The sequence below is a fragment of the Plecotus auritus genome, assembly GCF_963455305.1.
Source record: "Plecotus auritus genome assembly, chromosome: 7".
Classification (NCBI taxonomy): Eukaryota; Metazoa; Chordata; class Mammalia; order Chiroptera; family Vespertilionidae; genus Plecotus; species Plecotus auritus.
The window spans coordinates 142,586,443-142,598,803 of record NC_137774.1 but is presented as its reverse complement, the minus strand read 5'-3'; the positions used below and the strand labels follow the sequence as shown (position 1 = coordinate 142,598,803).

At 36.1% G+C, this 12,361-nt stretch overlaps 1 protein-coding gene across 11 annotated transcripts in view; it reads left to right on the top strand.

Moving 5' to 3' along the window:
• TRAPPC13 (trafficking protein particle complex subunit 13) overlaps nt 1–7,822 on the top strand; it is a 31,210-nt gene extending 23,388 nt beyond the window's left edge. For 6 of the 11 annotated variants that reach the window (XM_080681413.1, XM_080681419.1, XM_080681420.1 and 3 more), the window contains 5 exons: nt 1,637–1,770; nt 3,057–3,255; nt 4,615–4,715; nt 7,284–7,434; nt 7,555–7,822. In XM_080681413.1, the coding sequence (XP_080537539.1) occupies nt 1,637–1,770; nt 3,057–3,255; nt 4,615–4,715; nt 7,284–7,434; nt 7,555–7,662 (693 nt within the window). In that variant the 3' untranslated portion in view covers nt 7,663–7,822. The remainder of the gene's footprint in view (nt 1–1,636; nt 1,771–3,056; nt 3,256–4,614; nt 4,716–7,283; nt 7,435–7,554) is intronic. The other 5 variants (XM_080681414.1, XM_080681421.1, XM_080681422.1 and 2 more) reach the window with 1 other exon arrangement.
• Nucleotides 7,823–12,361: the final 4,539 nt, after the last annotated feature.

Below are 12,361 nucleotides of genomic sequence, written 5' to 3'. Positions count from 1 at the left end.
TATCTTCAAATGCACAAGTGGTTTTAGTTTTAAGTCTGGGTCAGGTAAAGATGGCCCTTTGATAACAGTAAACAGAAGAAAATCAAATTTTCCCAAGTTGGCTAAAATCATATTTTCAAATTTCTATTAACTATAAGCAGTATTTGCTTATGCAGTGTTACATTACATACATAATAACAATATCAACTGCCATAGCACTGAATTCTTAATTTTTCAAATGTCAAATTATTTTATACTAACTATTCAAACTAACTTAATTTTCCATTATGCTGCTTGTTTTTCTTTCATTTTATCTAAACTCTTCCTAATTTATGCAGAAAATTGCACTTTTAAAATTGAAATGTAGATCTATTGTTATTTTTAAAGCAATGGATTGATGGGATATATTTAGGATTTTTTTGAGAAAAAGTAGCAGAATAATGCCTTTAAATTAAGGTATATTCTTTTAAACTGATACATCATTATATTTCTGTTTTCATTTGAGCACATGTGCCAAGAACTAAAGAACCTGTTTTATTTTAGATGATAATACATTAGAATATAACTTTATCATTATATTTGCAAATAATTTTCATTTTCTGAACTTAGTGTTTAAAAGCTTATAAATGCCAAGATATTTTGGTCATAGTTAGTTTGTGTGTGTGTGTATATATACATACTAGTATGTGTACATATACACACACACACACACACACACATACACACACGTACACATATATATTATGTACCTATATAACTACAAAATTTTGAACAAATTAATTCTTGAATATCTTTAGTATATTATTTCTTATATAGGTTAGTTTATAAAATAAACCAAATTATCTGTTATCCTTCAATTACACACACAAAAAATAATAACCAAATAGCATAAAAAGAATGTTTAACATAAATAATCAGAGAATAAAATTTTTTTTATAAAAGTACTTATTTAAATTACCCATTAATTAAAATACTGCTGAATAGTATCACTTTTCAAATCATCACTAAGTACAAAATACCTTTTGTTTTATTTAAAAGTTCTAAAATTGTCAGGTGTAATTCACATATTTTTTACCTTAAATTTATATTTTAAATGAACCAAGAAATTAGTAATGGCCACTAACAAATTGCTTTAATTAAAGTTAAATTCTGTAAGATTATATAAAATACATTATTCACTGTATTAGTGGTCTCTATATTATCTAAATTGAAGCAGTGTGACAATTGAAGTTATATTATGCTCAAATGTTATAAAGATTAAATTATCATAGTGTATCACTGAAATGATAGGTATGTAGGTATATTAATCATACTAAATTTCATTTTAACATATTAATAACTTATACTAGGAGATTTAGGAGATTTGTGAATGAAATTCCAGTTAAATAAATATTTTTTATCTTAATACAAAAATATCATAGTTATCCCCCATCCATTGTTTGACAAGTTATCAATTGACTAACACTTGACTTTGCCCCTGTTAATTATGTTAGGATGAAGATTTCTTTTCTTGCATTAATTTTGATAACATTGACTTTCAGGCATGAACTAATCACATTTGTGGTTAATATTTTTTCTTCATATAGATCAGATATTTTGTTGAGGTTAATATTTTAAATAGCATTACACTTTGGTGGATATTTTTTCATATTCTCAGACCGATGAAGTATTTCTCGAAGCCCAGATTCAGAATATTACGACCTCACCCATGTTTATGGAGAAAGTTTCATTGGAGCCATCTATAATGTACAATGTAACAGAATTAAATTCCGTCAACCAAGCTGGAGCATGGTAAGTATGAATTATGAAGTGTTTATTCTTATTTTGAAAGGTATGAACTCTTCTGATATCTGTTACTCTTGGATGGTTTTTAATTTTTTTAAGTTAGTAGACTTTTTTTATTTTCATAGGAAAATTGATCCAAAAGCAATTTCTCACTCAGAGCATCCTAGTATTTACATGTTATTTTAATGTGGCACATTTGTTACAATTGATGAACCAATATTGATACTTATAATTAACCAAAATCCATAGTTTACATTAGGGCTCAATTTTTTGTATTGTACGTTCTGTGGGTTTTGAGAAGTGTAATGACAAGTATCCATCATTATATTATTCAAAGTAGTTTCACTGCCCTAAAGATGCCTTGTGCTTTACCTATTCATAAAAATAAAGATCCTAGTTATTTGCATTTTATGTCTTACTATTTGAAGCACTTGTTCTTTTAATTTTCATAATAATGCAGTGAGTTAAATGTGAAACCTTCATCTTATCCTGCAAATGATAAAACTGAGACATCGGAAGGAATGATGGAGAGATTAGAAATGGTGAGTTTTAAGAAGAAATATTCAGTCATCATCAAAAGGAGAGGGCATAGGAATAGATGATTGATTTTTTTGTGAAAACAAAAACATATGTCTTTCTATAGGTAATTTAGAAAAATAAATAAATGTAGGTTTGGCATTAATATGGATAGGAAGGTAATAGCTGGAGAAAGTGCCTGACTTTCTTAAACAAGAATGAAAGTTTACTGTTATCTTATTATGCTGGTTAGATACAGAAGAGTTCTTAACCTCCCATACTCCCACTGGGGAAAACAATTTTCCATTCTCTTCCTATTATTTTAGTTCATTTCGGAAATAATTACTTAGTTTATAATATTATGTTTCTTCTTATTTTTTTTTTGTCTTAAGTTTTACATATGTTTCCTTTTTCCCCAATTGATACCCCCCTTCTTATTCTTAATCTTTTTTTATAATTTTAGAGAAGAGGAAAAGGATATTTAAAGTTTTTATCTTTATTGCATTTTTTCAGCTAATTGGTACATATCCAATATTTTAGGTAATATATTGCATTCTATTATAAAGAACCTCAAGATTTTCCATATCAACAAAAATTAAACAAAAATAAATCCTCTCAGTATAAATCCTTTTCATTTGTGTTGAAATAACTCACCTGTTCTGTTCTAGATCTTTGGATGGTATATCATTCAGTTCCTGTCAAAAGGAACAATCTCATTGTTTTTCTTTTAAAAGATGCTAGAGAAATCTCTCCATCTCTGTCTCCATCCCTCTCAGTGTAACTACATTTGGGTCAAGAACATATTTGCAGCCAATGGATACACGCCAGTATTTGTATTGCCTAAAGCCCAAGAAGGAGTTTGCAGAAAAAGCAGGCATCATTAAGGGGGTAACAGTCATCGGGAAATTGGATATAGTGTGGAAAACAAATCTAGGTGAAAGGGGAAGATTACAAACCAGCCAACTTCAAAGAATGGTGAGTCTGGGAAAAACTTCAGGTTTTGGTGTGTGGGGAGGGACGGGTAGGTAGGTAGAACACCTTAAATTTTCCTAGGTCTACACCAGCCGTGGGCAAACTACGGCCCGCGGGCCTGATCCGGCTGTTCTATCCGGTTCTCTTGCTCTCCCCTCCGCTCCTTTACTTTGAATTTATATTAGTCCACACAAACACTCCATCCATGCTTTTGTTCCGGCCCTCCTGTCCAGTTTAAGAACCCATTGTGGCCCTCGAGTCAAAAAGTTTGCCCACCCCTGGTCTACACACTAAAAACCAGAGCAATATAAAAGGCCCATTAATATTACTAGAGAATAAGAGATAAAAGACTAATAATTTTACTGACCTCTAGGAAAAAAAAAATTGGTATTGAGATAAATGGAAAATCTTCAACTGTTCATTTATCCTTCATACATGGTTTTTTTCTTTACCAAACAAAAATTAAAATATCTGCTTATCAGTTGTTCCCTCTTAAGGTGATTCATACTTTGTTCACCTGACTTCCACTATATTAAAGTTTTCCTTTTTGCAATGTCCTGAAACTCTTACTACAGTCACCTACTCAGTTTATACCATTTTTAAGATGTTTAAAATCTGAGTTATCAGCAACCAGTGTGTGAGTCCCACTAATGTGACCTTGTAAGCATTGGTTGGATACCTCATTTCTGCTCTGAGAATAGGGATAGCTACCAGTCTTCCTTTCTTGTGTTAGAATATGCTACAGAATCCTCCCTTAGTGCTGAATATTACCTGTTTTGATATATTCTAAAATGAACTGTTCTTTCACTATTTGAAGTAATAATTTGAAAAAAATTGTCACTGGCCTATTTTTAATGTAACAGTTAGCTATCGCCCTGCCATGGCATGTTCCGAGCTTTCATGTTTCTGTGGCCTGTCCTTGCCCATGTGTCTTGTGAAAAGACATGATTTTCTTCCTGGGTCATTTCAGAGGATCATCCTCTTTCTGTTTAGGCAGTAATCTTCCCTATTTAGAGCTATGTGTATATGAGCCACAGTATCTTTGGAAAGCATCCCTTTAAGATCAGACCTCCTGAAATGTCTTTACTATTTACCTATGAGATTTATAGACCTTGAGATTCGTTATAACTCTTCTTAACATGGAGTAATTATAGCAAAAACAGGCAGGGTCTATAGTGCTGTTCTGCAGGTAGTAGCAGCAAAAGAAGTTAGAATGAAGAATAGAATAACAGAAAAATATTTTATCCAAACATCATCTTAGAGACCCAGCAACTATTAAGTGAATGTCCTACTGTGGTACCTTCATAACAATGGAAAGGTTTTGTAATACATGTATGTTAACTGTGTTGCTTTTCCTTTTAGGCTCCAGGTTATGGAGATGTTAGATTGTCTTTGGAGGCAATCCCAGATACCGTCATCCTGGAAGAACCTTTTCATATTACCTGTAAAATAACAAACTGCAGGTAATGCCAGTGTTTGTGGATGGATGTCCTTTCCTCCTCACCCACCTAAAAGATCACTTTTATTTTCTTTTTTCCTAAGTTATATTTTATTTTTTAATCACAGTTTACTTTTAATATTATTTTGTATTGGTTTCAGGTATACAGCTTAGTGGTTGGACAATCATATACTTTACAAAGTGTTCCCCCAATATTAGTGGTACCCACCTGGCACCATACATAGTTTATTACAATATTATGGACTATATTCCCTATGCTGTACTTTACATCCCTGTGACTATTTTATAACTACCACTTTGAGCTTCTTAATCCTAAAAGAGAATTTTTAAGTATTTTAAATATGTTGTCACCTTTTAAGTTTCCTGTTGACATGTAGCCTTTTCTGATGTTGATGTTGAATACTGTAGTTGTTCATGTGGTACCTGTACATTACATATTTTTGAGGTTGTGCTGCATTAGGCAGTTGATGTATTTGATTACATTCATGCATTATACCCTATGAGGTAGGTATTAATTATTCATAGTCTATGCAAGAGAAAACCAACTCAGAGGTTAAGGAACTTTATTTAAGCTCAGAGAGCTAGAAAAGATAGGGCCAGAATTTGAAACTGGGTGTATTTGACTTAAAATTCCATATTCTTTTCATTGTTTACACTTCTCTCACACTTCACATCATTAAAGCATGAGATAGTAGGTTCTTGTGGAATAATATATTATAGATTTAATGTAACAAGGCAGATTTTTCTGAGCCATACTTACACCTAGGGCTATATCTTTAGTAGTAAGAAAGTAAAAATAGGTTATGAATTTAATATAAGGGATAACCATAGATTGGAAAACAGGACTTTGATAATAAAGGGAAAGTATAATCTAGTTATTAAAAAGCAGAGCCCAGAGCTTTGAAGCTAGAAAAACCTAGGATTAAATCCCAATCCTATCACTTTTGCTACTCCATCTATTACTACTTGGTATTATTATTTGGGGCATTTTAATAATATTGCAGTGGCCAAAACCGGTTTGGCTCAGTGGATAGAGCGTTGGCCTGCGGACTGAAGGGTCCCGGGTTCGATTCCGGTCAAGGGCATGTACCTTGGTTGCGGGCACATCCCCAGTGGGAGGTGTGCAGGAGGCAGCTGATCGATGTTTCTCTCTCATCGATGTTTCTAACTCTCTATCCCTCTCCTTTCCTCTCTGTAAAAAATCAATAAAATATATTTAACAAAAAAATAATAATATTGCAGTGATGAGTCCCAGCCCTCACTGTGTGAATGTATAATCCTTTCTAATCCATTTTCATTTCCACCTTATGATATTTGTGGGAGATAGGAAATAGTCATCCTTCAAAACTTCAAAAATAATCTACTTCCCCTATGAAGCCACCTAGACCCTCCCATGCACAGTTAATCATCCTTTTCTCTCTTACAGCAAAGTTCAATACAGTTTTTTTAGTGACACTCACATATTGCTACAATTACTAGTCTTTTCCTCACTAGATTGTGAATTATTCAAGGGAAGGGCCCATGTCTTACCCAGTATTGTAAATGCAGTGCCGACCACATTGGAGGAGCTCAGCAAACAATACACACAGGGCAAAGACCCTGCACATTTACAGTGGGGTTTTGGATTTTTTGTTTGTTTGCTTCTTTTGAGATTTTTGAGGTATAGCAAATCCATTATTGACCAAATGACCAAGTGCTAGCAACATAATTTCTGGGTTTTTGTGAAACTTAATGCAAAAATTCATGTAGTGCATCTAACCTGGTCTGTGGCACAGTAGACATTTTAAATGTTTGTTTAGGAGACAGAAACCTATAAAAGCTAAGTACCATTAAATTGTTATATCTAAAAATCAATAAATTAAATTTTAAATAAATATTTTAAAATATAGAGCCAACTATGAAAAAAAAAGATAAGAGTTGAAGGTAGTCATGAATGGTGGTAGAGTGTTTTTCATTATGAGCCTTTGGTTTGTGTGTTTTTTTAAACAACATGCATGCTTTCATTAAAAGTTGTTTTAACATAAGCTGAACTGATGATATCAATTGTAAGCAGAAGCAGGCTTTTTATGTTAACAGTGAACAAACCTGAATAGTTTTTACTTCTTATAAATCTTGTCAGTCATTTTCTGTGTTATCTCCATGGTAAAGAAACATAAATAGGACAAGCACTGGACCAGACTCAGTTTGTCATTCTGTTTCCTGCGGATTGCCTAACAGAAATAGGAAGGATGCACAGCACTAAGATTAGACACAGATGTCTGGAAGTCTCCCAGAGAAGTGGCACAGTTTTTAAAGTGGCAAAGCAGGGAGCCAGGTGACTAGTAATAGAACCAGAAGGCCAACAACCAGAAAGGCAAATTAGTCTCAGTGACACTTTAAACCCTAGGAGATGCTATCTTCTTTCATTTTCATGACTATCATAAGTGAAATAAAAATGATATATTTTAATTTGTTTCTGGCTTTTAATTCTCCTTGGACACCCAGAAAACAAATTCGCTGGAAGTAATGCAAGAATATCCCATCCCTCTTGTGAAAGGAACAAGATTTATTCCTGCTTTTCTGATTCCCCCAGCAGTGAACGGACTATGGACCTAGTTCTGGAAATGTGCAATACCAGTTCTATCCACTGGTGCGGCATTTCAGGAAGACAGCTTGGAAAGCTGCATCCAAGTTCCTCTCTCTGCCTTGCCCTTACTCTACTGTCTTCAGTACAGGGACTGCAAGTATGTTATCTTTTCAATAATTTCAGTATTTGGGAGCTATTAACCCATCATACTGTATCCATACTTTCTCTAGTAATTACCATTGAATGAAAACTTAGGCCTATATTTTTCTCTCAATAGAGCGTCTCCGGCTTAAGACTAACGGACACGTTTTTAAAGAGAACATATGAATATGATGACATCGCACAAGTCTGTGTGGTATCTTCGGCCACTAAAGTGGAAAGCTGAAGAAAATTTCCAATGTTATGCCTTTCATTGAGTTTCACAGAACTTTCTGTATTTTTTGTCACCTTTGTAAAATGATCAAGTCAACAGTAAAAAAGTTTGTTATTTAAATTTCTCTTCTGTAAAACAGTTAAAATATTAAATATTTGTTTTGAAAAGACCATCTACTAGTTTTATCTTGTGAGTTTTATTCTCAAGAAACGTTTGTATATTTTCTACACATATCCTTTTCTGTTTCATTTAGATGACCATTGGACTTTGTTCTTTAAAAGCTCTATATTTGAGGCCATTTGTCCCCAGCAAGTATCTAGACCAGGCATCAGCAAAATTTTTATGTAAAGGGCCAGATAGTAAATATTTTAGGCTTTGCAGGCCATGTGGTTTCTATTGAAGATACTCCACTCTGCTGCTGTGGTGCGAGAGCAGCCAGTTGGCCAAAAGCGCAGTGGGTTTTACAAATCAGGAAACCAGCCTGCAGGCCACAGTTTGCTGACCTTGACCTAGGACAGTGGTCAGCAAACTCATTAGTCAACAGAGCGGCAAACCGTGGCTCGAGCTGCAGTTTGCCGACCACTGACCTAGGAGATACAACTGTTTCTTAAAACTTAAGAATTTGTATAATATTTCAGTTAAGTCCAAATTTTTCCTAGCTCCTTAGTCAACAGAAAAAGTTGTTTAAAACAACTGAGATGGTCCTCAAATAACCTTGTATTTACTAACAGAGTATGGATTCTTCCAAATTATTGGTGAGTTTCTGTGTTTGTGTATACATATAAACCCGCACATGTCTAAGTTTCAGTTACCAACAGCAGATCTTAGATTACTGCTTATTTGGTTAACTTTAAACTAAGAAGCTTGACTCTTTTCTTTTTTCTTTTTTTTTTTTTTTTAAATATATTTTATTGATATTTCACAGAGAGGAAGGGAGAGGGATAGAGAGCTAGAAACATCAATGAGAGAGAAACATTGATCAGCTGCCTCCTGCACACCTCCCACTGAGGATGTGCCCGCAACCAAGGTACATGCCCTTGATTGGAATCGAACCCGGGACCTTTCAGTCCGCAGGCCGACGCTCTATCCACTGAGCCAAACCGGTTTCGGCTTGACTCTTTTCTAAGTCCAAAAATCCTGTTTGTTTTTCCCATTAAAAAAAAAAAGCCACTTATTTTCACGGGCATATTTAAAGGATTTCCAGCTTCTGATATTTGATTTTGAATTCTAAATCATGTATTAATATTATAAAAATTTTGACCTCTGCCTATAATCACACTAATTTTACTTATGCCTTAAATAAAATAGTGAAAAAGTTAAGATTGAAAGCAACTTTACAACGTGAGTGTAATGTTTCAATATTTTGTCAGGAAAATAAAAGGTTATGCTGTTAAATAAACACTTATTTTGAAGGATGTCCAATATAATAAAAGCCTAATATGCTAAGTGTCCAGTCAGTTCAACCAATCAAAGCATAATATGCTAATGATATGCTAAGGCCGCTCAACCACTCGTTATGACGTGCACTGACCACCAGGGGGCAGACACTCGACAGGTCAACCATTCACTATGATGTGCACTGACCACCAGGAGGCAGACACTCCGACTGGTAGGTTAGCTTGCTGCTGTGGTCCGGCCAATCAGGACTAAGATGGGCTGGACACACCCTGGAGCCCTCCCATCGTCCCTTCCCAGCTGACCAACCTCCCGCGTCCCTCCCCAGCCCTGATCGTGCACTGGTGGGATCCCTCGGCCTGGCCTGCACCCTCTCACAATCTGGGACCCCCTCGGGGATGTCGGAGAGCCGGTTTCGGCCCAATCCCACAGGCCAGGCCGAGGGACCCCACTGGTGCATAAATTCATGCGCTGGGCCTCTAGTATATATATAACTATAGGCCCGGTGCATGAAAATTCATGCACTGGAGCGGGGGGTCCCTCAGCCCGGCCTGCCCCCTCTCACAGTTCAGGAGCCCTCAGGGGTGGGAGGCGATGCCCCCATCACACCTCTGCTGCTACCACTGCCAGCATTGCAAGCCTCAGCCAGCCCTGGTTACCTGAGTCTCGGGCTGGCCCTGGGCAGCATCCGAGGCTTGCCTGCACCTTGGGCCGGCCCTGCTTGCCTGAGCCTCAGTCAGTGGGGGGTGCAGGAGGACCCGAGGCCCCCGACAGGGCTGAGGGGACTCCGGCGGCAGGAGCGCAGAGCGGCCGGCCCTGACTGAGGAATGGAGGATACTCTCAACGACATGAGTTAAAACTTCCAATTTGTTGGACACCACAGTCAGGCTTCAGTTTTGGGGGAGGGAGGAAGAAAGGGATGGGCAGCTCGTTGGAGGAGCCTGGGCAAGCTGTCAGTTAGTGGGGGGTGCAGGAGGACCCAAGGCCCCCCGGTGGGGCACGCGGAGTGGCTGGCCCCGCCCCTGCTGTGGGTGTCGCCATCTTGTGATGGTCAATTTGCATATTACCTCTTTATTATATAGGATTTCTTAAATGTAAGAGTACATTAAGTCAAATACAAAAATTGTTTTTTCTTAAATGCATAATTATTTATTGCCATGACAAATTGGTCCAATATGAAGGCTATATTCGAAGTGAGATTTGCCCCTTAAATTGGAGTAATAATTAATGAAATGTCTGTACAAGATAAAGTGTAAGCAGTGTAAAATATCTCTTCCAAAATGAATAAGGTTGATTAAATGATTAATAAGACTTTATAGCCACTGCACTGGGTACGTACATGGTTTTTCAAGCATCTTCTCATGATCAAACCTTCAGTTTCACTCTGTTTCAAATTTAAAAAGTAGCATATAATGGGTCACTTGGAATCTGCTATATAATTTGATTTAATTACAAAGTCTCTTTTTACAAGCAATAACCTAGACACATATTGTTCATTCTTTAAATAAAAGATAATCTTATTTTAGAAAGGATCTGTTTAAACCACATTATAAAAATTAGATAAACAATTTGTTACATTAAATGAAAGTGTCATTTGCATAAAAAAGACATTTTACGTTTTACATAGCATCATAATAGCTACAGCTACTACAATGAAATGTGATTAATGTAAGTCAGTTATTCCTAAGTAGACTGTATATAAAGATTTACCTTAATGCCCTGTTTCAGATAAGCAAGAATAAAATATTTGGGGCATTTCTTACAATTTTATGAGTAGCTAGCACAATCCAACTACACAAAACTTTCTTGAAATGCAGTGATTCCAAAGTGAGGAAGATACTTGAGCAAAAATGGCTTGAATCAGATGGAAATCCAGGTGAGGGAACTGCTATCATTTAGACTGAATTTGGTATGGGTACTATATTAACAAACAATCTAGGAGGTAAAAAGGAATAAATACACCAATTCCTATTACTTATTGTAAATAAGTAATCTTCACAGCAGATATTAGCAAATCAAGACATTGACTTAAAGGGTTCTGCTTATAATAGGTCTGATTTTGGTATCAGAGTAATAGGTATGTAAAATGAGTTGTGAGGTACTTCCTCCTTTCCTATTTTCTGGAAGATTGTGTAGCTTGAGATTATTTCTCCCTTAACTTTTTGATAGAATTCCCCATTGAAATTGTTTTGTTTGGGACTGGAGCTTTCTTTTCTGGAGGATATGTTTCTTCAGTGAGCTTTAGCACTTTCTTTCCTACAAGGAATTTTTTTTAATTAATATTGTTGAATATATAGACCTAAAGTTGGTTGTAGTATTTTCTAATGATCCTGTAGAATTTTCTAATGTCTGCATTGATATCCCCTCCTTCACCTCTGACATTGTTGATTTGTATGTTCTCTATTTCACTAGTCAGAGAGCTAGAGGCTTACTAGTTTATCAATCTGGAAGCATTTTTTTAATCCTCACCCAAGGAGTGAAGATATTTTTCCATTGATTTTTTTAAAGAAAGTGGAAGGAGGGAGAAGAGAAACATCGATGTGAGAGAGATACATCAATTGGTTACCTCCCACATGCGCCCCGACTGGGGAGTGGGGATCGAACTCAGGTACGTGCCCTTTACCAGGAATCAAACGCGGGACCCTCTGGTGCAGCGGTCGCCAACTGGTGGTCCGTGAGGTCCGAAAGGTTGGCAACAGCTGCTCTGGTGCACAGGCTGACGTTCTAACCATTGAACACACCAACCGGGGCGAAAGCGTTTTTAATGCACTCAAGATAGCTATGCTAGAAACTTTTTCTTAACACTGGATAAGAGTGACTGATTTTTAATTAAGGATCGGCTTTGCTTTTTTTCATCAATGTCATCACATTCATGTAATTAATCCTTCTGTATAATCCTTGGACACTAGGAGCTGAATTTATGAAAAATTAAATTGGTTTAGATGGACTAGAGATTTAATTCAGAGGGCCTAAGACGTAAGTTCTTCACTTCTCTGGACAGAACTGTAGGTTCATGTAGATCTTCATTGTGGCCTAAGCCCAGAGTGGGGGTTAGGTATTGCTGGTGTAATTGAGGAGAAATCTCTAACCTAGTACTGTTTAAAATGGTGCTTCCTGGGCCTTTTTACAGGACCTATTAAATAAAAATTGAAAGTGTGGTCCTGAATCTGCATTTTCAGCAAATAAACCAGGTGACTCTTAACAGTGAAACTATGGAACCACTACTCTAGTGTCACAAAGGGAAAGAGAAAAAGTTGGTTTTTAAACTTTATTCTCTTTTGAGGAGAATAGTTTTAATAAGGCCCTGATTATTATC